This window comes from Cheilinus undulatus, linkage group 16 (genome assembly GCF_018320785.1).
Source record: "Cheilinus undulatus linkage group 16, ASM1832078v1, whole genome shotgun sequence".
Taxonomy (NCBI): domain Eukaryota; kingdom Metazoa; phylum Chordata; class Actinopteri; order Labriformes; family Labridae; genus Cheilinus; species Cheilinus undulatus.
Genome location: NC_054880.1, coordinates 18995477 through 19022843, shown reverse-complemented (window position 1 = coordinate 19022843; position 27367 = coordinate 18995477). Strand labels below are relative to the sequence as shown.

Here is a 27367-nt window from a genome sequence, read left to right as displayed (position 1 = left end):
CGAGGGGCGGGTTATCAACAACAGTCGGTCTGTGGAGCCAACGTTTCTGAGGGACAGAGCCCGAGTGTTGTTTTGAATTTGCTAGAAGACACCGACTGGAAGGGGGGCTAGGGCCTGTGGAAAAGATGGCGGATGTTGAAGGCGATGAAACTCGGACGACTCTACCTTCGGCATCCCGTAACGGTCCTGTGGTCAGTCCGTCTGCGGGCACCGCAGGCCAGAACGCCGCTGTGGTAACGTCAGGTCCGCGGATGGTGAGGATCGTCAAGTCGGAGTCTGGTTACGGTTTCAATGTTCGCGGTCAAGTCAGTGAAGGAGGACAGCTTCGGAGCATCAACGGGGAACTGTACGCTCCTCTTCAGCATGTCAGCGCTGTTTTGCCCGGAGGTGCTGCAGACCGAGCTGGGATAGCAAAGGGGGACAGAATACTGGAGGTGTAAGTCAGCTTCTATCCTTCGGTTAAGCCAGGTAGTTAGCAAGTGAGGCTAGCTAGCCGGTTTAGCCCGTTTTTATGGCATATAAAGCATGTGTTAACATAAGCTACTCATAATGTAAAGCTACGTCACCTGCCCATTATGACAACAAAACTGTCCGTTGACACGGCTAACATATTATTTCTCCATTCTGCAGTCTTTTACCCAATATTTAATGTGCTTATGTCGCTATGTCAGGCTCGTGAGTTAACTAGAGGGCTAACCAGCTTACATAAGTTGGACAACAGGCTGTGCATGTTGATTAGCTTTAGCTCGCTAGCGAGCCAGGTAGCTGTCGTCTTGTTTGGCTAGCCTCTTGCGCATTGGGTACTTTACAAGGATAGGACAGAATCAAATTGGCAGCTTTGTTGACATTGTATTGTCGTTTGCATAATAGAAGGTGTGTGTTTTGACCCTGCCCAAAGACAGAGGATGGCAGTGTTGTCACTCTAATTCAGCATCATATGGTGTTATGATGTGCTCCTCTGGTCTCGTAGAAACTATTTAGATGGCACATTTTAGATGTGGTCAATGTTTTTCCTCTTTATCTTCATCAGCTTCATCCTTATCATCTTTGCTAATTTTGTACATAGCAATTGCACACTGAAGACATCATGTAAAATGTTTTTGGTCATCTAAACCTATGTCATTATGGCTAAAGTCGTGGAAAATCAGTCTTTGCCTGGACTTAGTTTTGATGAAAGCAACATTTACCTTTAAGCAGATTTTGAATAGTCATTTCCAAACGCAAGGATGACCTAGCAGTACCTTCTCTAGTCATACTGCATTTGCAGGTGGATCTTTAATATTCATATTGCACTGATGAATGCAGCTGTCAACAATTTGTACTCCACAGTTGTAAGCCTGGGTAGAAATTAAAGGAAAATTATGCTTTTTTTTTTTACTTTTGAGACTTATCATAATCCTTATCAAACGGATATGAGCATTTCAGTTCTTCTATTAACTTTACTAAAGGTTAAACTTGAAACAAGGGAGAATAGAAAGTCCAGAAACAAGGAACACAATTTTGCTGAGGCATCACAAAAGGTTTTAGCCAACATGTGTTTACTTTGCTGTTGCATTTCTCTGACTTTGGTCATATGATGGGGCCAGTGCTTATCATGTGACTTATTAACCAGCTTGGCTTTATCGCAGCAACTCCTAGGAAACCTGTAGTAAAATGCATCTCTCATAAGTCAGCATTTTACTTCATAGTTTTATGAAATGAAGGGAAAACTGCTTCTTCAGCGATGATGTGTGGCATTATATTACAGCAAGACTGTCATGGCTGACTGCTGTCTGAGTATAGTTTAGAACATCAAATCTCCTGAGATCAGCTTTAGAAGGAAACTAAACAAAACTTACTGAAGGATTGTAGGACTACTCTGCAGTCTTGTATTAATCTATTACTGGATTTTTTTTTTTAAAAAGCACCTTTTAGGCAGTGAAAGACCCCAGATCCTTAAAGTAGACTGCAAAATCATCATTAGACTAAGAGAAGTTATTCAGTTCGATTTTATCGTTTTTTAGGCTTCACCTTTAGCACTGGTAATTTGTTACTGAGTTTGTTTGTGTTTGGGACCTTTTTTAAAGTAATGACAATGGGTTATAGGATTTGCAGCTCTACTTTGAGGTTTATTTCTTCCTGAGACTTTTTGTTTATCAGCAATTGAAACACCTTCCTGGCAGGCACTGCTGTGTGTCTGACTGGTTTGTTTACAACATGATGGGGTAAGACTGATGTGAGACTACAACGTCAGTCTTTATCCTCACCTTTTAGACTTTATTTTCCACAGCTATGTCCTCTAAAACACTTCCTCTTGCATTCAGCCATGTTACTACACAGATAAAGATCACATATGGAGACATGGTATGTAGAGAACTGGCCTATGTCCCCATCTCTTTTTAGCTCCCTCCTGTCCTGTGTCTGTCCCGCTGTTTCACATAGGAAGATTAGCAGAGACACCTGATGTTTGTGCCATCTGGCCTCAGCAAAGCCAAGAAGGGAGGTATGACACGCCAATAAAGGAAGGGGGGATATCAAGCTGGCATGCTTTTACTGAGCACCCCCAAAATTGTGTCCACATAGTATTAATGGGAAATAAACTAGAAGCACGATTTGTATGGTTTGCTATTGACTGTGGCTTGACCAGACCAGTCATGAAGCCAGATGTTAAACTTTAATATGGAATCAAATAATATTGATACCTGTTTGGATACTATGGCAACAATTAACTGAAGTCTTAAGTACCCAGTATTGGGTAATTTCTTGTTTTAAATGCCAAAATCTGCAAGAAGACTCCTGCAAACCATCTGAGTTCCACAGATATGTTGACACCGTTTCAGTAGCCAAACATTGCCAACAATACTTTTGCAACTTTAAAAGTGTTCCCTCTCTTTGGTTGTAAATGTCACTGAAGATTTAAGTTTTTAAGCTTTGGGACTTTTTGAAACTATTAACAATTAAAGAACTAGAGCTGGATTTGTTGTAAAATGCATCAAAAAGTAATAAGTGGTGAAAATGTTGACTATTTTAGTTTCTTCACCAAAGTCATACAGTTAAATGCTTTATATGTTGAATTTATTTAGGCACAAATGGCCAATGACCTTGAAAGATGATGACTCAGTGATTTTTATATATGGGGGAAAGATCATTGGATTGCTATGGTAAGAGAGCCTAAATGAGGTGTTGAAATTGAAATCAGGAGAGCAGCATTTGCATCAGTGCCTGATTTTAATGTCCACAAGGAATGCATCTGGAATATTTTTATAAGCTACATCACCAAACTGTACTTAACTAATACTTAACCATAGCAGCATGGTATCTTGTTCAGATCAGCACAAAAAAACAAGATGGTTCCTTTGTGTTGAAGAGTAAAATTATCTTCTGTGTTAACATATAATTTGATTCTATGTAAAAAAGTCTGTAAATGTTGCTGACTTTCCTTTTTCCTGTCGCTCTTTTTCCTTCTTTTTGTTGTTTCCCTCTCTTCCAGTAATGGTGTGAGTGTGGAAGGTGCCACCCATAAACAAGTGGTGGATCTGATCCGTGCAGGGGAGAAGGAGCTGGTCTTGGCTGTACTGTCTGTTCCAGCTCAGGAGGCTGACGGACTGGAAGGAGGAGAGGACATCCAACCAAACTACGACTACAGCGACAAGCAGGCTGTGCCTATTTCCATCCCGACGTACAAACATGTAGAGCAGCACTCTGAGAGGTTTGTGGTAAGTATTGGTTTGGCACATTACAGTTTGTTACTTGAACAGCCTCAAAGTCTCTTCTAAGCATATAGAACATTTTTTTCATAGGATGACAAAATGTTGTTCTTGCATGCAAGTTTGTTCTCTCTGCCCTGCGAGTGCACTAAGGCGTGTCTGTCCTGTCTTTGTCTTATTGCTATAGGTGTACAATGTGTACATGTCAGGCAGACAGCTGTGCTCAAAGCGCTACAGGGAGTTTGCAATCCTTCACCAGAACCTAAAGAGGGAGTTTTCAAACTTCAACTTCCCAAAGCTTCCTGGTAAATGGCCCTTCTCCTTGTCTGAACAGCAGCTAGATGCTCGCCGCAGAGGACTGGAGGAATATCTGGAGCGAGGTAAGCTGATTTGGAGAAGTCCCTTGTGTTTTGATTTTTGTAGTCAGTAAAGAGAATAGGCTTTGTCGTGGCTAATCCATACAAACACTGTTTTCAAGACTGACCTTCAAGCATGACTGGCTATTTAGACACATCAAAGCCCTTAATGAACATACATACCAAATTATCTAATAATTAAATGCCGATGTGCAGAATTAATGCTGTTAGAATACAAAATAGATTAAGCATTAACTATAAAATGATCTTCCACTGTACGAAGAAAATACTTACTTACGGCAAAGGAAGCAGGCAACATTGTATTACCCTGTCATTTTGTTTATTTATTGATTTCCTACATCACCACACCCCTCTCTTTCTCTGCATCGTTCTTTGTTCTGTGTTGTCTCTAGTGTGCTCTGTGCGGGTTATCGGGGAGAGTGACATCATGCAGGAGTTTCTGTCTGAATCAGATGAGGTATGTAGATCCTTTACTAACTGATTCTCAGCTTTTTCCAGCTTTGAGTATTTGTGAAATTTATTTATCTGATGTTTTGCCTGATTTGACGTTGAGCACATTCAGGCTGATTTAGTGTGTTAAAATTCTTTTGATGAAATAATTGATACATCTGTTTAACATCCTTCATCATAAACAAAGAAAGCTTTCTAGATAAACAAGCATCAGCAGTTATTGTTGCTGAGCTTGATTACAAGAATGAAGCTTGACGCTGATCACGACTGCCAGTATGGGGTTTAAACAGAAGAGCTGAAACAGTCCAACATATATTGTATTGTGTCCCAGTCTTTTAAGTAGTGCTTTTTGTGTTTTGTTTTGTTTTTATTCAAAAATGTTGAAATGTTGAAATGCTAAGAAAGCCACCAGCTGTCTGCTACACAACCCCAAATACAAGTTGTTGGCTGAGAATTTTTGGGTGGCACCTGGACAGGCCAGTCAGATTTCAAGTGGGGCCCATGCCACCACCCTGGCCACCCCTGAATTGGCCCCTGCTATCTAGCCAAAATTCACCCCATTCAGCTAATCATGATCACCGATATACATAAAATTATGGGTGCAAATGGGGATCATTCAAAAATCTGCATTCTGTAACAACTCAAGCCAATGTTTCCATAAAACTTGTAAGCATCTGTTTTGATGTATAATGCTGTCTGAGCTCACCTAGTGCAACTGAGTGCCCCTCGTTTTCCTGTTGGCATTGCTGTTCGCTATCGCCTCATGTGATAGTCAGATTGCCCCATTATAATACATTAACTACATCTCCACAGATCGGTTCCATTGGGAGATGTGTGTGCCGTGAGTGAGGAGACTATCATTTCGTAACAGTGATCTGTGTGTTAATGCCATTGATCTTTTCTCTTTTTTTCTCAGTATAAAGACTCATGTCTTATTGCAACTCTTAAATTTCACTGATGGTCCATAGAACTATAGAGGAATATCAGGCTCCATGATGAAATAAGTTTTACATCACAGCAACTCCTTTGGCCCATATTGAGTAGTTGCACAGTGTGACCTTTCTTTGTTGTTAGTCTATTGTTAGTCAGGGTCTGTTATCATCAGTTACAGCATTAAAAGCTCATTAAGGTGGGGGAGAATATATTTGTATTGATGCAGGAAACCAACATGTTTGTTTTCTGTCAATGAAGCCTAGCGTCAGTTCATGCAGGACACAGTAGTCATACGCCCGGCCTCAGTTAATGGCCAGCTTATGCTCATTATCGCCTCCTAGCTCCCACAGCCAATCACGCTCAACAAGGCAGTGTCTTTAAATATGACGTGTTTCTCACTAATCCCTGCTTGCACTGATGCTGATGCACCACGCTGCTGCTACTGGCAAAGCTTAACCTCCTCCACCCCAGCCTCCTCTTTTATAGCTAAAAGCTTGTTGCACTCTTATATTGAGATTCATGCTACTATGGATTAATTGCTTTTGAACTAATTTGATAGTATTCAATCTGCATTGTTATAAATGTATCTATCCATATGGGGGTTTCTAGCTATGTGCTCCATTGAAAGTCAAAGCATATAGCTACACTAACCCAGGGAGCATCATTTGAGCAGGGCCTTTTTGCACCAGGTAAAACTGTAGATTTATTTTGCAAAAAAAAAAAAAAAAAAAGGTTAAATGTATGACAAGCGTGTTCCTGGCTGAAATATAATTTTCATGTTAAGATCTCTACATTATATAACTGCAAAGCTGAAGAATCGTCCGGATTCCATGTCTGCCATTAACCATATCCAGCACCAATCTGATATGATTGTTTCCAGTCTGGGAACAGACGACCCAGTCAGTGTCATTCAAAGAGAATGAGGCGGTAGCTACAAGCCAGTTTAGTTGAACTGCAAGCCGGTAAACAATGGCGGCCAGTGTAATGATTAACTTATAGCTATAGTATAGTGGCAGTTTTATCAGAACTAGACAACATACAGTGCTTAACAAATTTATTAGACCACCACCCAAAGTAAGGTTTATGCCACAGCTGCCCTAAATTAACAGCACTGGTAATTACCAAAATCATTTTTTATGTTTCTGCAATGGTTTATACACCAATATGTAGAAGCTGTTTAACCGAAATGATATTTTTAATGCTAAAATATAATTATTATTGTTATCCATTAATTTTCTAATTTACTGATTTACAAAAAAAAAACTGAAAAAAATAGTAAAGCACATTATTATTTCTTGATTAATATGTCAAATTATAGTTATTTACTTGCATTCCTGAACAGAAAAATAGTTTTACTGCTTGAATGTTATGCTTGATTAATTTCTGACTTCTCAGAGAAGCCCAGTGAGCCAGCTCAAATTTCGGTATAAAAGGATGAATTCAGTTTGAAATTCCTCATTCCTGTTCAAAATGGTAAAATGTGGAGAGCTCACTGAAAATGAAAGAGTCCGCATTAAAGCCCTTCATGATGCTGGATGGTCTTTGAGACAAATAGGGAAAGACATAAAGTGTTCTCACAGTGTGGTCAAGTATGCTTTGGAGTCAATTGCCAAGACTGGTACTTACAAAATACGCCAAGGAAAAGGCAGGAAACCAAAGTTAACTGAAGCAGATGTCAGACACCTCAAGATTTGAAGTATTAGAGGAAGGAAGACCACTGCTGATCTTCAGGCACAGATGAATGCTTCTAGATCAGAGTCTGAGAAAGTCTCCAGAATGACCATAAGCAGACGACTGACGGAGAAGGGCTTAAAGGGAAGAATAGCTGCTAAGAAGCCATTATTGAGGCCTGCAAACATCCAGAAATGCCTCAGATTTGCCAGGGAGCACAAACACTGGACTGTTGATGACTGGAAGAAGGTACTCTGGACAGACGAGTCCAAGTTTGAACTCTTCAGTCAGCATCGTCGTGTTTATGTCCGCAGAAAAGCTGGAGAAGGTTTTGATGCCAGATGCATTGCACCCACAGTTAAACATGGTGGAGATTCCATTATGGTATGGGGTTCCATTTGTGGATACGACGTGGGCAAATTAGTGAAAATCCACGGTATCATGAACGAGAACATCTACCACAACATCTTAGTGCATCTTGGAATCCCTTCTGGACTGAATCTGATTGGTAGTGGGTTCATATACCAACAAGACAATGACCCCGAGCATACTTCAAAGCTTTGCAGACTATTTGACCAAGAAAAAGAAATCTGGAGTACTGAAACTGGTGGACTGGCCAGGTCAAAGTCCGGATTTGAATCCTATTGAACAAATTTGGGATTTAGTAGATTCAAAGATTGATGGCACAAAAGTTTCATATAATGCAAGTCTGTGGGAACAGCTAGAAACTATTTGGAACTCAATAACAAATGAGACAGTGGAAAAGTACATAAAACCAATGCCAGCAAGAATGCAAGCTGTTATCAAGGCCAAAGGAGGCCATACAAAATACAAAGTTTTTTGGTTATTATGTGTGAAAACGGACTGTTTAGTTGTTTCAGTTTGTTATTTGCCAAATAAATAACAATAACATTTTTAGTTTTAAACAAGTTTTTGAAAGGTTTCTAAAATATTTCAGTTTTATGACAGGTGGTCTAATAAATTTTTTTAAGCATTTTATTTTTAATTAAATGAAGAGCAAAGAACCTCACTGAAGCTTATCTTGCTTTACAGATGTTTTTCTCTCCTTACAACCAGCTTCAGCGTGAGTTTGTTTATCCAACTGACTTCACTTATAGGTACCAATGATAGCGATCACCATGTCAAATTCACTCAAGAACTGCACATGCTCACTACATCGTGTTTCATTGCTTTGATTGGTCCATAATTAATGTGACAGACAGCACAGCCATCCAGCTACCCTCCAAGATTCTTTTCAAAGGTTCTGTCCTTCCCAAAACAGACTGTAGATGGTTGCCCAGATGGATGTGAGACACATCCCATGCAATGAACATGTGAAACAGCCTATCTAGCATGTCAGGTTATAGATCAATCACATATGTGAACATGTTTGTGTTGACAGCTTGAGCTGATGAATTGTAGCTAAAAGAAATCTTATTGTATTGATCCTGTTTCTGAGGATGATTAAAACTTCTAACTGAGGATTTCTGTTTTCTTTTCATTTATCTAGTTTATTTTCACCCAGTGGTACTTTCCAGTAATTTAGCACAAACACAACCTTGTTAATCCACACACAAGTTAATGTGGTTTCACAGCTGTTTTCTTAATGTGTTGCTTCACTGTGCAGAACTACAATGGAGTCACAGATGTAGAACTACGGATAGCCCTGCCAGACAAGACCACCATCTCTGTCAGAGTCCGCAAGAATAGCACCACAGACCAGGTCTACCAGGTAAAACACATACTGGGATGATGCTGTCATACAGAGATGTTTTGCACTTTGTATCTCATTGGATATCTGTTTTCTTTGTTATCATGTCTCAGCTTGAATATGACAAGAATGAAAAGTAATATCATTATACTTCAAAGGTGCAAAACTCCCCTTAGTTGATGATAAACTCTTCTGATCTGATTGCAATCCTTCAAAAATAATTTTCTTAAAGAGCTGCCTGTATATTTCTCTTCCTGCAGGCATTAGTGTTGAAGGTTGGGATGGACAGTATAATGGCGAGCTACTTTGCCCTTTTTGAAGTCATCAACCACTCCTTTGGTAAGGACTGTCTTTAATGTTTTTTGGTGTTAAGCTTTTAAATCCCCATAGCATTTTCACATATTCTCATGTTTATTTTGAAACCCCTCTTGGGGATGGTTCACATGGCCATGTTCTAAATAAAACCTGTTACACCACTGCTCAGTAGAATTCATTGAGCCTTGGGGTGTGCAGTTTTGGACAGCTAGGGCAGGTGATTTGGCACAGGCTGGAATCTTTTTAATGACTAAGCGGACACTTGCCTTTCTTTTCATCCCACATGTTCTTTCTCTAATTTGTTTCAGTGCGGAAGCTGGCTCCTAATGAGTTTCCCCACAAGCTTTATGTGCAGAATTACACGTCGGCAGTGCCCGGGACTTGCTTGGCGCTCCGCAAATGGCTTTTCAGCTTCCAGGAGGAAGAGTTGCTGAGAGACAACCCGCTGGCACTGCATTACTGCTTTCACCAGGTAATAACAATAATTGAATCCCACTTGCCATGGACTTAGGAGAACTCAGCAGAAAATTCCATCTCCAGTTTTTTTTTTTTGTTTTTGCTTCCAGACTTTATCTTATCATTTCTGGATTGAAACAGCTCAGACTTGCTGGAGGTGTCAGCATCTTTTGGCATGAATAATTTCGACAGCAATTTACTGTTTGAAATTCCCCAAAATCCTCACACCAGTCTCAGATTGAGAACACAAAGGGATTCCCTTAAAGCCAGCTCAGACCAAAGATTTGTGGAAAGATTAAACCTTATTAGAAAACTGCAGGGAAAAGTTACAGCAGTTTAAACTGGCAAGTCTTAACTAGACTCAAGCTGGCAGACTTCGTCGCTTAGCAGCACATAATGTCTTCACTGGCTGGTTTTAAAGCACAGTGAATGTCAGTGACTGGAGCAAAGACAGGACTGCTCCAGGATAGTCTGGAGAGACAGACAGAAGCAGGGAGTTATCTTGTCACAGCCCCATTTGTATACTGTTGTAGATAAAGTTTGTGCCTTCATACTGAATACTGCAGCATCCTGGAACAGTTCGGTCTAATGTCGTTGCCCCAGTTCTCTTTATTGTCACACCTCCCTGAAATCTGATGTTTTGACTGCTGCTTTATGTTCTATCTCCAGAGGGTTGTAGTCATGTGAACTGTGACAAAGTTGTATGAATTATTTACATCAGGTTATAAAATGTTAAGCCAAAACAAATTCCTAACTCTTTTGTATGTTTTTAATGTAATACAGGGAAGCATGAAAATCAGCCAATGGCTACATTCTAGCATTGTTACACTGTCACACTATACGAGTGATGTTCATAAATATGCATTGTCCCTTTTAGATGAACATTCTTCTTCTTTTTATTATTACTATGTTATCAGTATAGTGTTTATAACTAAAGATGTAACAATATTTTGCAGTACAATTAAAAATTGGAACAGAAATCAACAATCTACATTAACTTGACAAAAACGTATGTTGCAATACTTGTTTTATTTTGAATTGGTGAAGTAAGCAACCTAATTTTGGCCTCCCTTGTTCAATACCTTCTTTTTCTTGGCTAATTTGATAGCTCTATCTGGCTTTAAGGATTACATCAGAACTGTTTGACTTTAAGATATCACAAATCATTGTGATGCAACACAAATGCAAACATCATAACACAAAACAAGTGGATGACTTAATTCAGGGCAAATAGTAAAGTAAGGATTTAAAAGAGGAAGTTTCAACATCTGTTTTATATTTGGCTTAAAAAAACCCTGAACTTCATCAGTTCAGTAATTTTAGATGAGAATGTATTCCTCAGTTGTGTTCCTCTTACTGAGAAGGATGACTGATAAAATTTAGTTCTGCATTTTGGTGCAGTACTGTTTGCACTTGATTTAGCCTTGCTCTGATTTCACTGTTTGATTTGCTTATCAAGTGACTGATTGTTTCTGAAGCAAGGTTTCTGATATATGCAGAAACCAAACTGTGTTCAGAACAAGGGAGGGTTTCATTTTAGAGCCAGTTTATACAAAAACCTGATGGGTGTCATTGTTTCTGGTTGGCCTGGCTTCAAACAGTTAGACATTTTAATAAATGAGAAAACATGAAGGCATGCATAAACTGCCATGCTTCCTTCACAGGTAAATACTGTCTGATTGAATAAAAACAATTTGGACTTGTTCGGACAGTTTTCAGAATTTCACGTCTTTCAAACTTAAGCTATGAATCTTTAATTACACTTGAACACTCATGTACCTATTTGTTCCCTTTCTCACCAGTGTCTTGCTTAGATCAGGAGTCCTTTCCTTTTTTTTTAAACACACATTGAGTCTGTTTAATTACAGTTCAGGGTCTGATGATTATTTTGGAGTTACTTTGGCAAACAAGACATTTCTTTAGAGAGTAGCTGAAGCAGCACTATTATGCATTGTTTTTGTTTGTTTTTTTACTAACAGCACAGTCTCAAAATCAGAAAGTATGACTTCAATCTATAAATGAAATGTAAGAAAAAGAAAGTGAGTGAAACCACAGATTATATAAAGCTGCTGAAGAATAACTTAGGAGTCAGAAAAACAGCTATAATAAAAAAATATAGTGTCTATAAAAAGTATTCACTCCATTGGATGTTTTACCAGCATGGTCAATATCCTTTGGCTCTGTTGGGGGAAAAAAAAAACTCTTTCGTTGAAGTGAAAACAGATTTCTGCAATAAAACGTCAATTACCCGTTCAAGTCATTATTTAGTAGATACACCTATGGCTGAAATCACAGCACTGAGTCTGTGTGTTCCCATTCAGGTCTGCACATGTGGACACTGCAATTTTACTCCATTCTTCTTTGAAAAACTGTTCATCCTCTGTCAGGTTGCATGAGGATCAAGCATGAACAGCCCTTTTCAAGTCCGGCCACAAATTCTCTATTGGATTGAGGTCTGGGCTTTGACTCAGCCACTCCATAACATTCATTTTGCTGTCTTTAAACTGTTTCTATATAGCCTTTGGTTAATTCTTCATGTCATTGTCTTGCTGGATAGTAAATCGTCTCCCCAGTTGTAGGTCTCTTGCAGACTGAATGTGATTTTCCTTCCGGATTTTCCTATATTTTGCCGCATTCATTATTCCCCTGGCTTAACACGCCACCCAGGGCCAAGAAGCATCCCCACAGCATGGTGCTGCTGCCACTATGCTTCACAGTGGGGATGGTGTGTTTGTGGTGATGTGCCATGTTTGGTGTCTGCCAAACATAGCATCCTGTCAGATGGCCTAAAAGACCATTTTGGTCTCATCAGGCCAAAGGACTTTCTTCCACTTGACCATTGAGTCTCCCACATGCCTTTTGGTTAATTTTTGTTTAATATGTTTTCTTCAACAGTGGCTTTCTCTTTACTACTCTCCCATAAACTTTGATTGTTGAAGAACCAGGGCAGTTGTTTAATGCAGAGTCTCTCCCATCTCAGCTACTGAAGCTTGTAACTCTTTCAGAGTAGTCACAGATGTTTTGGTGGCCTCTCTCAATAGTCTCCTCTCTGCACAGTCACTCAGTTTGTGAGGACGGTTTGTCATGTAGTTTGTGATCTAGGCAGATTTACATGTGCCATATTCCTTCCATTTCCTGATGATTTAACTGAACTACAGAGGATGTTAAATACCTTGGAAATGTTTTATCATCCCCTGAATTATACTTTTCAATAGCCTTTGATCTGTGTTGTGTGGAGTGTTCTTCTGTCTTTATGGTGTAATGGTAGCCAAGAATAGAGATTAACCAGTGACTTGACCTTTCAGACACAGGTGTCTTTATACAATCATTTGAGACACATTTACTGCACTCAGGTGATCCCCATTTCACTAATTGTGAGACTCCTTGAACCAATTTTCCGGATCTCGGATTCAGGTCAGTCACTTTAAAGAGGGTGAATATTTATGCAGCCACTAATTTTACCTTACATATTTTTGTTTAATTGATATTACTTTGTAGAAATCTGTTTTCATTTTTTATATTAAAGAGAGTTTTGTACACCAATAAAAGAGTAAATCATCCAGGGGGTGAATACTCTCTATAGGCACTTTTCACTGCCTTGTCTAAGCACATTAATGTAAACTCGCAGATTTCAGAACCCTGTGTGCCAACACATGGTATTTGTAGATTTCTACGCTTCTGACCTGGTATTCCTGTGCAACTTTTATAAAGTGAAAGTCATATGAAAACCAAAATATCAAGCCAACACCAGCCAGGAAGTCCTAAAAATGGCACTGTGGATGAAAAACTAAGAGTGTTTTACTTTGAAATGTCATCGCTAACAGACTGTAAATCAGACAAAGGAGCTGATATTCAACAGGCCTAAGCTATTTTTCCACGAAGTTTAAAGTATTAAGTTTGAAGTGGAAAAAATAATCCTCTAATACAAATTTACTAATTTTTTTCCACTGAAGCAGAGAGCTGCAAAGCTATTACACCCTTTAAAGCTGCATATTTTCAAAAATCTCAGTAGGTTCATCACTTTAACTGAGCAATTTTACGCATTCAGACTCCTTTGATGAGATATTTCAGAATATCAGTTACAGAATCAAAATCAAGGAATAATAAGTAACTGCTGTTTCTTTCTGAATGTGTTTACTGGAGACAGGATATCTTATTATGTTTTTAACGGATAATCCTTTTGTGTGCAGTGGGCTCAGATAATAACTGATGTTGTATCTCCTTTTCTCCACCCTCCACCCCCCTCGTCCATTCAGGCATTGGAAGATGTGAAGAAGGGATTCATAAAAACAGAGGACAAATCCTACCAGCTGCAGAAGCTGGCAGAGCAGCGCAAGATGGCCACGGTCAGTCCCACAGACCCGTCTTTGTTCAGGGAGGGGGTTTGGGTGACTACACTTTCTGCCTGCCGACCAGAGCCATCACCAAAATGTTACCAAATTAAAATGGACAGGAAAGTCAGAAACCCTTAGACAGTACAAAAAAACAGCCCCTGTTCCTTCAACCACAGAGGCGTGGTTTCACTCAAGATAAAGCCATTTAGTTTGTGTCAATATTTGTAGAACATTAACTGAAAGTGGCATTTGTGTGAGAACATTTATAACAATGAGGCAGCTCAACACCACATTTAAGCAGCTCTCAATGGAAGGACAGCCTTGGAGCTGTCAGTGGAAAGCAACGCTTGTTTACTTGAGTCAGATTGTTCTTATTGTTCTAAATATCGGGCAGCATGCTGTTTATAGCAAACATTTCACCTCCAAAATGTATTTGATTTCAAACAAAGACATTCAAAGACTACTACAGTTTTCCATCTGAAGTGCTCAGGAACTCTCTTGAAAATGCATGCCTTGGAAAATTTGCAGTCTCATTTTATCAGCAGAGAATTTTTACATTTAGATGCCATGGCATGATAATTTCACAGAGGTTCTAATGTTTGCCTAAGGATGCATTTTTTTCCTACCAAGTGTTGCTGATCCTCCATGGGACAGGAACATTGGCATGTTCAATACAGTGGATCATGAAAATGGAGATTTTATTCTTTAAAATATGTGTACTCATAAAGTATCAGAGTACTAAAATTTTAAAACAGTCCCCTCATCGTTTTTGTCTTTATGGCATTTTGACCCTTCTCCTCTGCTTGTTAAAGTATTACAGATTAAGTGCAGCATTTAATGAAGAGTTTAACTTTCCTTTTAAGTCATGAGGACCGGAAAAAATGCAAAACATGCAGAGCTAGTAGCAGACACGTGGCTGCCCGTCATACTACTGATGTTCATAACATGGTGTAAATGAATGGTGCTCAAATGTGAAGAATTCACAAGAGAGGGTCATCTGCAGTTGTGTCCAACTCACTAATTTCTGTAAATACAAAACTAACATTGCAAATAATATGCAGTTATTTTTGAAGTAATGTTGTTGAAACTCACAGCTGTGAGGCTGTAATGGACTAACGTATTCTTATTTAGTTTTTTAAATCTTATTTCTTCTATTAAAGGGACTGATGTGTGTTTTTCCACCTGTCTATAGTACCTGAGTCTGTTACGGACATGTGAGGGCTACAATGAGGTGGTTTTCCCCCACTGCTCCTGTGACTCGAGGAGGAAGGGACACGTTATCACAGCTATCAGCATCCATCACTTCAAGCTGCATGCTTGCACCGAGGACGGCACGCTCGAGGTGACTGTCTGCTTCAGTTTGACTAAACGTGTAAACATGCAGGACAGTTTAAAGATACAGGTTAACACTGTCTAAGGCAATATGTTTGTTTAAAAAAAAGGATACTTTCACTTTATTAAATGTGATGATTTCTTGGGGGGGGGGGGGGTATTCAGTTTTGGCCTCTTTGCATTGTTGATAACACCATCGATCTCTTTCTCAGAACCAGGTGATTGCTTTCGAGTGGGGGGAGATGCAGCGCTGGGACACAGATGAGGAGGGGATGGCTTTCTGTTTTGAGTACGCCAGAGGAGAGAAAAAACCACGCTGGGTCAAAATTTTTACTCCATACGTGAGTGCCTCCACAGCTGTTTGCTTTGGCTTTATTATTCATTACCAGTAATTACAGAATAAGTAGAAAACAAAATAAAAAGAATAAAAAGCATGGAATAGACTGGCCCAGTAATTACAGGTCAATCAGCAAACTTGTGTAGCATCCTGAACTCTACAATATAATTGTATTTCACTGAATATGATGCCCTGTGTAAATGTCAGATTGGCTTCTTACCCAGCATCAAACATCAGACCTAATTTACATTTTTCACACTCCTCCAAAACCGCATTCATAATAAACAAAAAGGGAGAATATTTGCCTGTTTTGCAGATCTTGAAAGGCATCTGGCACAATGGACTGTTCTATCAACTAATTCAGTGTGGAACTGGCAAAAGATACAACCTCATCAAATCCAATTACCCTAACAATGAATGCTGTATGAATATAGGTAACAAAAGGAACAGAATCCTTTCAACAAGAAAAATGGGTACATCAGGGATGCAAATTGTCCTCTACCCTTAGTCAGTATTTATATTAATAAACTAGCAACAACTTTTGAGCAGTCATCAAACCTTGAACTAGATCTCTGAAGCAAGTAAATCAAATTTCTAATGAATACAGATGATCAGGTTTTGTTGTCTCTAACAGAAAACAGATTGCCACAAAAATTTCTCACTGCTGGAAATGATGAATCAACGCTGGGTCCCTGACATCGGCCTCCACAAAGCTGAAGTTAAGATAATCCTGAAAAAGGCCAGATCAGAGTTTCACTATGGAAGGAACAACAGAGCACACCATTATAGAGAAACACCAAGCGTACATTCCTAGGAATTTCCTAATTATGTTGGGAAAACTATTTTTTATCAGTTGAAATCTTGAGGAAATGACCAAAACTTTCTCATCACTAAAGGAAAACCAAAAAATAACGTGAACCAAAAGTAAATACATTGTCTTATTCCATTGGAAAGCCAGTTTATTTCTCTTTTAGATACAGTCATATTTGTAACGAACATGCATTTGTGGGATGAGCAGCAGAGCTGAGTATGTGGGTTGTGCCAAATCTTTTCTGCTAATGCTAAACAGCTTATTCTGCCATTGAAGTTTGATTGATTGAAGTCTGATGGAAGAAGACATGTTGGCAGTTTAACAAATTTTTCATTCAACAAACAGGAGCCTCAGTAGCATGTGGAAGAACCATACACAGCCACAAAGGTTGGCATCTCCTCATGCTGGTCACCAGCCTGGTCACACATGCTGTGGGATGGACTCCTCCACATGTTCAGGTTCCAGTGCATGTGTTGCTGACACCAGCGCAAATGGGCCTCACAGTGAAGGGCGGTCATGGCAGGCCTCCTTGCAGTCCTACAAGACAAGAGATGGATGCATACAGTCTGTTACGGATCGCCTGGGCAGACAGCCCTCGGCCAATCAGACTGCTGCACCATAAGCTCAAAACAAAGAGTCAATAGCAACAGCAAATATTTGGCAATGGAGAAGATTTGGCAAATTTTTCATGGGCACAACCCACAAACTTAGCTCTGCTGTGCATCCCACACAAATGCAGGTTCCGTACAAATTTGGCACCATTTAAAAGGCAAATGAACAGGTTTTCCAACACCATAAGATTTATTGCAAAGAAGCATTGATGCAACAAAGAAATAATCTACCAAACCCAAGTTTTCTTACTTTTTGTGCTAAGTTTATAAGAATGTACTGTCTGTCTACTTACGGCTTCTGTACATCATAGACCTTTTGCCACATTTTTTTTTCCTGGCACACCTCCACAACCCACTGCAAAAAAACTTACTTCTGGATCCCAGACCACCAATTGAGAACCACTGCTATATAGCACAAGCAAATCTCTAAATAAACTCAACCCCCAGTTAAGATTTGGCTAAAATTACACAGTGATTTTATACAACCCAACTTTATGCATTGAAGTGAAGTGTGTAGCACTGTTGGGAGTTGGTGCCAATTATCTAGGGACTCTACTTTAACTGAAAAATGCCATGCACAATGCTGTGGAGAAATTCTTAAGGTCCACGGAAAGTTTCCTAATCTGCAGAAATGCAGGGCAGAACTTGGGGAGTTCCCTCGCCCTCTCTCTCTCTCTCTCTCTCTCTCTCTCTCTCTCCCCCACCCCCCACCCCACATGACCAAAAGAGCGATCAAATTCCAGGTTCACTCTGCACAAGCTGATCCCAAATCCTGCCACCACACGGTCTTTCTAAGCAACAGCCTCTGCCCAGAAACTGATCCTCTGAAATATCAAAAAAAGATGTCAGTTTAGAAATCAAGAGCTCTTTCATCTCTCCAGAACATGTTAAACCACCAACAAGGAGAACAAATCCAGACACAGAAAGTATTGGCAGAATGAAATGAAATTATATCTGAAGTAAAGTGCTATTGAATAGTGGAAGGAGAGTAGATTTAGCAACCAAAGATCAGAAATCACGACAGGCCACCATAAGAACTGGAAATGATATGACATAGTTGTCTGGTATTTTGTATGTAATGTTGTTTTGGTATTTTCTGCTTTGGCAACAACACGTGTTACTGTTCATGCCGATAAAGCATCTTGAACTTGAACCTCTGATCAGAATTTCCTTCATGTTGTCCAAGCAGCACTTAGAAAACAGCACCATAATAATGTAAGAAATGTAACTTTTCTCAGTGACTTCTCATTGTAATTGTGCTGAATTCAAAGATTTTAAGGCTGAAAACATTCCTCTTTGTGTTTTCCTTCCAGTTTAACTACATGCACGAGTGCTTTGAGCGAGTCTTTTGTGAGCTGAAGTGGAGGAAACAGGTAAGGACCACTCCTTTCCTCTTTCATTCTGGGAAGTACATGAATTCCAAGTTTGAAATGCAACACAATAAGCCACCTACATGTTTTTTTAACCTGTTGTGTAACATTTAAACATTTTTTATATTACTGTCTGTCAGGTTGAGGAAGAGGCATCTGACAAAGACAACAAAAACTGCAGCAACAATGGTGAGATGAAATCCTCTTTTATGTTTTGTTTTTGTCCTAAATTAAAAGTGATGATAGTTTTTGTAACAAAGTTGATAGAGCAAGCTGTGAAGAGCTTGATTTTTATCTGGGGCAAATCATAAAGAAATATGTATTCAGATGAGGTACGGAGTGCTGCTGTGAATGACAGCACCTATCAGGCAGCATGAATTATGCAGATTCTCTCTGACAGCAAACTAAAAGGCCAAGGACGGGGAAAGGATTTCAAGTATACTAACTTCTTTTATACCCCCAGACTAGATATGAATATTTTACTCATTCATAAGTTTAGTTCAGTGTCATTAAATCACATTCAGCACTAAAATCAATGCATTCAGATGCACTTTTTTTTACTCTCCTTACTGTGGCTCACATTGCATTTTTAAAGAAGTGGGTGAACAGTAGTCATGGGGAATGAGCTGCATTTTATAGACAATTCACCAAAGCTTTTTAAGTGGGCTTAACAGATTAGAGGAGAGTAAATTCTCCTGTAGAGCTATCACATTACTGTGAGAAAAGATGAACTGATGCATTTGTGAATCACTGAGAAAAGTATGCAGAATAGAAGCATGGATAGACATGTGACTCTTTATCAGTGCAATCTCAGAGAGAGAGATGTTGAAACCACATGTGAGACAACATGAGACCAACTGTACAAGTATGTGGACAAGCAACTAGGCAGCATGAGGGTGAGAGAGAGTGTTAGAGGGCAGGAACAGGTAAAGAACAGCTAAGGAGAAGGTGGGAGGGTTAGGGGGAGGGGTGAAACTATGAAGAATTAAGTGATGAGGGATGGAAAATTGAATCACATGGACTGCATTTTTACAGAATGAATGATTAATTAGCAGATAGTAATAATATAAGGATTTTCTTTTTCCTTTTAAAAGAAATGACATAAAATGCTGAAATTATGAAAACAAGTACTAGTGCCAGTTCTGTACACAATGGAACACTGTCCCCTATGTATAAAAATGATTTTAATATCAAATTTAGATGATCACATTCCTGTTCTAATTAATCTACTGATATCAAACAAAACTGAATAAGAGCTTAAAAATTACACTTTCACAAAGTTATTGCAAAATGTGGCTTTGTTTGCATGCTGTCACATGACAAAAGTAGCATATGATGAAGTCACATCAGCGTGATGGTTGACTCCTAAGGTTCAGTGTGCAATAACAACAAGAGAATATGAATCTCCAACCACGTTGGTTATAATAGGGTGGGACTTAAAGGTGCAGTATGTAAAATTGGGGAATATTAGCAAAACCAATCAGATAGATTGCAAGGGTCACTACTGGTGGCAACTGAGAAAACCAGTTGAGCCGGAAAATATCGGTTCCTGTCATTTGCTTCCTTCTGTAATACTGTAGAAACATGTTAGATGCAAAAATCCAAGATGGTGGTGACCATAGAGAGGACCTTTCCTATGTATGGATAATGACTGACAGACTTGCAAGATTTGATAAAGCCTTGAATGGGCATCAGCCATTGACTCCTCCATGAAACAGGAAAAGCACCAATGTATATGGTGGAAAAACTTTAGTTTTCTTAATTTAAGTTTTTAAACGGTCTTGAAGTCTTAAATTTGATTTTAAAGATGTTAAAATCAACCTTTGATGTGTTATCTTGTTTTTCCCAGCTCAGAAACTTTTAGAATTTAAATAAGTGATTAAATCAGTCGTCAGATATTTAAAACACCACAACGTACCTCTTCTTTTTCTGACAAATAGACCGCTTTTCTTTTTAAGGTGGATGTAGAAAATTACATGCTGTGATTAATGGTCTGTGAATAATGAACGGTTTGACATCAGTGATTGTTATTGCTCTCATTATGTATCACTCTGATTTATAATTCCCCTCACAACGTTATTGCTTTTTTTAATTCACCTGCAATGCATTGCTTACTATTTGTAATCACAACCCCATTATTATTTTTTTAATTTATTATTACCTCCATTTTGTTGCCTCCACTCCTGTCCTGCAACACCTAAAGATTTTATAATTTTAAAAGATAAGAAGACAAGACAAGAAAGCATTACATATGGCTCTATTTTCCATATGTTGCAGCTGTTTCTATCAATACACCATGCTTTCATCATTTTATTTATGTTACTTTCACCTCTCATGGTTCAGAGCATCTAAAGTGACTCCTCATCTCTTACTACAGCAGAGCTCAGGAACATTTCTTGTTGATGAGACACTGAATGATCTGTGTTTTATAGTGACAGCAGAAAGAGCCCATCATTCAGTTTTCCCCCCTGAACCGTCTCTCTATGTTCCAGAGTATCTGCCTCCTCTGGAGACACAGCAGAAGGGATGGCGCCACCTAGGGGGGGAGATCGCAACTTCCTAAAAAACAAACATTTCTCACCACTCAAATTAGAACTGGTCCACTTGCATCATCACAGCCACCCCGAGAGAGCGCCCATCGACAAACACCGAAAAACTGAGTGACGGACTGAGGCGACGCACGGCCCAGAAACAAACTGGAAGTGACCGATTTTTCAGGACTGGAAACGTCACATTTAACAAACCCCAGGGACACTCACAGCAAGAAGAGCAAAGAAGGAAAACAAACAAAAGCCAACTTCCATGTCATTTACTAGATCTCCATAGCGTCTGTTGTTTTTCCGCCCTGTGATGTGAGGGGAAGGACTCGAGTGAAATCTCTGGTTGAGATGTAACTCACGCACACACACGGCGTGTGAGCGGTCAGGGTCAACACAGCACTGGGGCAGCTTTTGCTCTAAGGGAGCATCTCGACGAAGAGGAGCAGCAGTGTGGGATCGGATTATGTTAGACGGTTCTCCCAACTGGATCGGCTCTGTTCGAAGCCCTCAGTCTGGCCCTTAGTAGAGATGAAAAAGAGAACAGGAAAATAAGCATTTCACTTCCTTTATCGTGACAAAGGAAGAAAGCAGGATCATGCTTTACGCCGATGACTGACTGATGCAAAAATGAGTGTTTGATAATGTTATCTGTTAGGTCAGAGGTGTCTGTCTTTGTCAGAAAACATGAGTAACTAACTGAAACCAGATGTATGGGAGGGAGGCGGGCTCATAATGTTTAACATTGTTACTTCTGATAAAATATTGATTAATATAAGAGCTATAATAATTGGTTTCTTTGATCTAACACAGTGAAACACTAACTGAATTACATCCAAGCAGCTCTAACCAATCTCCATTTTTCACCTTGTCTCCTGGTCCAACCCACGCAGCCTTACGACGACATCTCTTGGCAGTCTGCCATTAATGTCAGTATGTGTATTTATCCCCCCTTGTTGATGTTTTATTGTGGTGATTTTTGCAGAGCTTGGAATTAGAGAGGAATAGGCTCGGGATGATCTCTTAAGAAAAGGTTGATGGGCCAATGAGTTGATGATGTTTAAAATGGCACAAATGGGGGAAATTTGTCCAAGAAATTGTGAATATGAAGAGGATTATGCTGCGGATTTTTGAGCAGGCAGCAGAGGGCAGCAGAGGGTCGGACAGATTTGGTTGTTAGTTTTTGGAGCAGGACAGAAATCCTCTCAGAGCTTCTTAAAGAGTGATCCCCGGGGCTCTGTAACTCACCCAAAAGTATCACTCCTCTGCAGGTTGTACATTAACAACTTCAGGAGGACAGATGGTGTGTGAGTGTGTTGTAAAAAGAGTAGGTGATGCATGAAGTTTTGTGACTGCAACCATCAGCATACATAGTGATGCAGGCAGCTGTCTGCAACCATATACCTACAGTATTAGTTGGGTGTTAATGCACATTGCCTAATTATATGACAGATTGAAACATTTCAGTTCTGTTAGTTTTTTTTAACAGTTTTACTTTGCATTTAAAGCAGGGTTGAATTAGGGCAGGACGATTTTAAATAATTATTTGCAATTATTTTGACTAAAATTCAGTATGAATTGTTGTATTGAAGGGAATGATTATTGTCTGTCATTCTCATTTTGGTTAAAAAAAAACAACATACAACTAGGAAAGCAAGATTTGAAAAATGGACTCTTGAATGTCTGCATGATGTCCCTGCAGTAAAAAAAAAAAACGTAACAAACTGGTATTTTGACACACTTTCCAGGTTAAGGAACTACTGCAGTAGGCCGAATTGCAATTTAGTCTAAATTTTAATGAATTGCTCAGCCTTAGTTTGTGGACTGACAAGAAAACAGCTCCAGGATTGAGACATTGTCTGTGTACATGTTATTTCCACCTGAATACAGCAGAGTTGTGTTTATCCCACTAAGGGCTACAAGTTTATCTTGGCAGGTTCATTACTGACTCACTCGTGTGCTTCACTCTCTTTCTGGCATCGACCCACCTCCTGAAACTGAGAGTGAAGTTTTTCATTTAATTCAGACTGACTTTTAGAGCACAAGTTCAAGTTTCACATTGTCAAGAGATCCTTTTTTTAAGCTTAGTGATCAGTTCAATGAAATATTTAATTCATCCCCAAGTTTAATAATTTACCTTTTTTTCTACCTTGGAGCTATCTGTTATGTGTGTGTGTTCTCAGCGTGTGTGTCCTCTGTGTTTATCGTTGACATTGCTGATAAGCTTCCAGGCTGCGATTGGTCGCGTCTGATGAGCTGTCGGTGTGAGAGGCGGCGAATGAAGATGGGGTTTTGAGTCTGTACGACAGAGGAGATGCCAGACAGATGGAGACAAATGGGAGTTGTTTTCCATTGTCTGGCGAACATTCACAGCCCCTCACACACACAGACACACACCCTGTCTCCTGCCACTCTGTGCTCATGCTTTGACAAGATCGTTAAACGAAAGATCAAATACGGTTGTCTTTTTTTCATCCAGTTCTTGCCTCTGTGCTCAGGGCTACAGCATACAGCAATATTCTACTTTAGTAGCATGTTTTCTGTGCACACCAAACATAGCTGGGTTGAGGGGTTAAACTGCAGATTGCTGGATGGTCATTCTGACAGCTGGAGTAATAGCCAATCCAGAGATGGATGACATCAGAATTGGGGCCATTCAACCATGATGGTGTTATATTTTAAGATGCTGATAGTGGTTGTGTGCTTGTGTCGGCTCCTCCGTCCTTTGCTCTTACTCTCACCAGGTTTGTCTCCCATCATCACAGGGGGGATGCGGTTGCCGTGGCAGCACCACGTTGGCTCGGCATGCTCAGTGCAGCCTCTGTTCCTTTTATTCCTGTCAGCCAACTGACTCATTCCCTCCAATAATGTATTCAAAGCAGTGTTTTTTTACTGTTTGATGTTTGTTCTCTGTCCCTGTGGCTCATGCTGCTGTGAATAGGCTTATAGAAAGCTGCTTTTTTTTTATTATACATATTTTTGTGTCTTGGTTTGTATTGTCAGCGCAATGTGCCATTGTGCGTTCGGCCTCAGTCACAGGCAGGTGTGCTCAGGCTGTCAGTTGTGCGTTTCGGCCATTGGTGAGATAAATGTCATAGTAACAGAGTTGAGGTGAAAGAGGAGAGGCGACAGGAATGTTAAAAAGCACGTTTTGTCGTACGGTTGCCCAGTGCTTGTGAGTTGTGTATGCTGTGCTGTAGGCTTTGTGTGTTTATAGTGTGAGATGTTGGACAGTCTTGGTTAGAAAGTGAATGATTATGTAAAAAAAAGAGGACTGAATTTCACTCATGACTTAACAGATAAAGGAATGTTGGTGCAGTAAACAGATGGACTGAAGATGATGCTCAGAAAGTTTGTATAGATTGTATAGGTTGCTTTACTAGTAAGGTCTGAGTTCACCAAATACCTCTACTAGTAAGACAAAATTTCTGTCTACTGATACGACTGTAAGCTAAAAAATAAGAGAGTAGAACTAGTACACATTTGTAGCTCTGTTAGTACTATTAGTACACTGTAAAACTGAACAAGTTGAAACTGCATAAATTTTTGTTGACACTGATTACGTCAAAGTTGTTAAAGTATTGGAAATACATTTTTGGGGTAATTATTACTCGTACATTTATGTTTGGTTAACTTGACTTCAATAAGTTAAACTGCCATGAACGGCATGTTTAGGTACTTACAGTATAACTACACCATCTTCATTTACAGCTATTTTTCCTTATTTCAATCACATATTCTAATCTTAGATATTAATGACACCCAAGGTAGTCCAACTTAAGTAACTACAAGCGGCAATAAGTGAAAAGCACATACTGAACTAAGAAGTCTTCTTCCATCACGTTCAGTAACTTTCATTGTGTATTGCTGTTGGACCCCACTGGTCTCTAACTAAGTTTGTAACTTCCCTCATGGTGCAGAAGAGTCTAATGCCCAAAGGCATTCTGGCAAACAATCTGCAGATTAAGTAATGATTGTCAGATAATTTGAGTAAAGCACTTAAGAGGATTGAGAACTGTTTACTTAAAACTAAATATGTGTTCAGTTAACTCAGAAAAATAGAGATGAAACAGCTATTTTTAAGTTAACTCAACTTATTTTTTAACAACCTTCAACTGTTCGATCTTACAGTGTAGACTCAAAAACAGTGTGCTTGTAGTACAAGTATACACCTTTAATCTTACAGGTAGTACTAGTTAGACTAAATATGTTTACTAGTAGTACTAGTAGACCCAATGCAAGATTAGTAAGTGCGATTTTTCTATGTGTAAATGGGAAGCCTCAGCTCACTTCTTCCCATTTTCTGATTAGCATTTAGAGCTTACTAGACTGAACTTTTAAGGCTAAAACAGTCTACTAGTAATACTAGTAATACTTAAGAGCATTTTTTAGTCCCTGTAAAGTGAAATCTAAAATTTGTGTCCTAACACACTAGATATGATAGAATAAGCTTGCTCTAAACATATGAAAACACTTAGATCTAGGTGTGACTGAGTTTTTGTTTTAGACCATCAGAAAGTTGTTAACCTTTTTCCTGGACTGGTTTAATTTGAGCAGGACAAATACATGAGTCCATGACATCACCAGTCCTGGTTGGGAAATACCTTGTTCCCCTAACGCGAGAATGATATAAAAACAGCAAGCAGTTCATCTCAATACAGTCTGTTGTTAGCAGATGTCACTGCCTTCATTGAGAGTTAACAGCCAGCTACATGCTGTGATTTTGTTCACTGTGAGGTTAACAGCCAAAGTGGCCTATGGGTCATTAAAAGCATCATAATGGGATTTGTACCAGAAAACAGTAAATTTAATCCCTAGCTTCTGTTTTTCTTCTCTGGCATAGAGCCAGGCAGCCATTTCTTGTAATATCTTCCCACTCCATGTTGTAGATGTTACTGCCTTTTTCATGAATTTAAAGCAGAATTTAAAAAGTTTAGAGATGTTTTTCATGACCAAAATTTGGCGTGGTGGTTCATAACACAGTGGCTTGTCATACAACAAACCTGAAGTACAGATTTTTTTGTCACTTTACAGGGACTTTAAGGTCGACTAGTAGTACTAGTGGCCTTTTTTGGCCTAGTACTGCTAGTAACACTTTTTCTCTGCTAGTAGGCCATAACTGAGTACGAGTACTCAAAGTTTGACTACTAGTGGAGCTATACAACAGTTGCTGTCATCCATGTCAAATAAATGCTCGAACAGCTTTCCACAATGGTCATCATGACCACCACTGAAATGTGTGACTGAGTCAAGCTGTTGCTATAGCAACATATACATTTTCTGAGTTTCGTGCCAAATTGGCGCTGCTTTCCCTACCATCATTCAGAGGGCCGATATTGTCTTTTGAATTCTCCAGCTCAGAATCAGGTGATCAGAGTAGCATCAGTGAGTTGGTCTCTCTCCTCTGACTCTGTTGGATCTGCCTGAGACGTGTATTTTCGTCTCATCAAGTCGATTCCTGGAACAGGTGTCCATGTGGGAGGACATCAGCTGCTGGTTTTCCCATGTCAGCTGCCATGTCCTGCCTCTGACTTACATGTAGTCGGATGTAAGTGTTAGTGTTAAAATAAAAGTGTTAGCCTTTGTGTCATTTATTTCTGCTCATTGCTTAGAAACACAGGGCTTTTTTTCCATCGCGAGTAGGCAGCAACATTAATAAACTAAGCCTTGTTTGTCTGTCTCCAGCATTAACCTGTAAATAGTTTTAAAAAGAAAAGAGAGTATCTCTTGGATTAAATGCACTCTTGTTTCTCCGATTCAAACTTTTATTTATTTAAACAGAAATTATAAAGCTTGGGGAAATGATGACAACGCTGGAGCTACCTTTGATTCTGTGCAGGGGCGACGGCTGTACTGAGGATTAGCTCTAACTACACAATAAAACAAGCTGTTTAAAGATGCAGAACTAGGCTACAAAAATGAGTTTTATATCTAAAAACACACATGAAGGTTTACTAACCATATAAAAAAAGAAAAAGTTTGAAAATGTTGTGTAGAGTAATAAATTGTAACAATATTTTAAATAAAGTTATATATTGGGGAAGAAATCTGTCTGTATGCTTTTATTTACTCTCCACAGGACATAAAGTGAACTGTAGACTTGTTATCTTTGTGCTGGCAGGAATGTAAATGAGCTCCAGGAGGCTTTTTAGCAGCTGTTAAATGATAAAGCACTCAGGTTGTGTTTATCAATGTATGGATTCTGCTTTCCAGAGGGACCTGGCCAATGTCAAAGACCGTCCTCCTTTTAAAGATGTAAAGCGAGAAAGGAGCAGCAGGGCTCACCTGGGAACAATTATCTTCTTGAAGGGAAAAGACAGGCTCACAAAATGTCTTTAAGTTTGAATTAATCATATAGCACTGCAGAATAAATACCTTAACTGAGCCTGTAATGTGAGCTGCCAAGAAAGGTGATGGCGGAGCCGCTTTTTGGCTC

At 39.4% G+C, this 27367-nt stretch overlaps 1 protein-coding gene across 1 annotated transcript; it reads left to right on the top strand.

The window, feature by feature from the left end:
- Window positions 1-27122, top strand: snx27a (sorting nexin 27a). Its single transcript, XM_041810032.1, has 13 exons — window positions 1-436; window positions 3470-3695; window positions 3874-4066; window positions 4456-4520; window positions 8745-8849; window positions 9089-9167; window positions 9452-9615; window positions 13856-13945; window positions 15126-15275; window positions 15478-15606; window positions 18338-18397; window positions 18535-18583; window positions 20887-27122. The coding sequence occupies exons 1-13, from the start codon at window positions 126-128 to the stop codon at window positions 20955-20957; spliced, it is 1692 nt and encodes a 563-aa protein (XP_041665966.1). The 5' UTR covers window positions 1-125; the 3' UTR covers window positions 20958-27122.
- The last annotated feature ends 245 nt before the right edge of the window (window positions 27123-27367 follow it).

What these genes read in the sequence shown, in the direction of transcription:
- snx27a (XM_041810032.1), top strand. Translation starts at nt 126, where the DNA reads ATGGCGGATGTTGAAGGCGATGAAACTCGGACGACTCTACCTTCGGCA. An exon ending in CCACAGACCAGGTCTACCAG is followed by an intron (nt 8,850 to 9,088) that starts GTAAAACACATA and finishes CTCTTCCTGCAG; the next exon opens with GCATTAGTGTTGAAGGTTGG. An exon ending in CCGAGGACGGCACGCTCGAG is followed by an intron (nt 15,276 to 15,477) that starts GTGACTGTCTGC and finishes TCTCTTTCTCAG; the next exon opens with AACCAGGTGATTGCTTTCGA.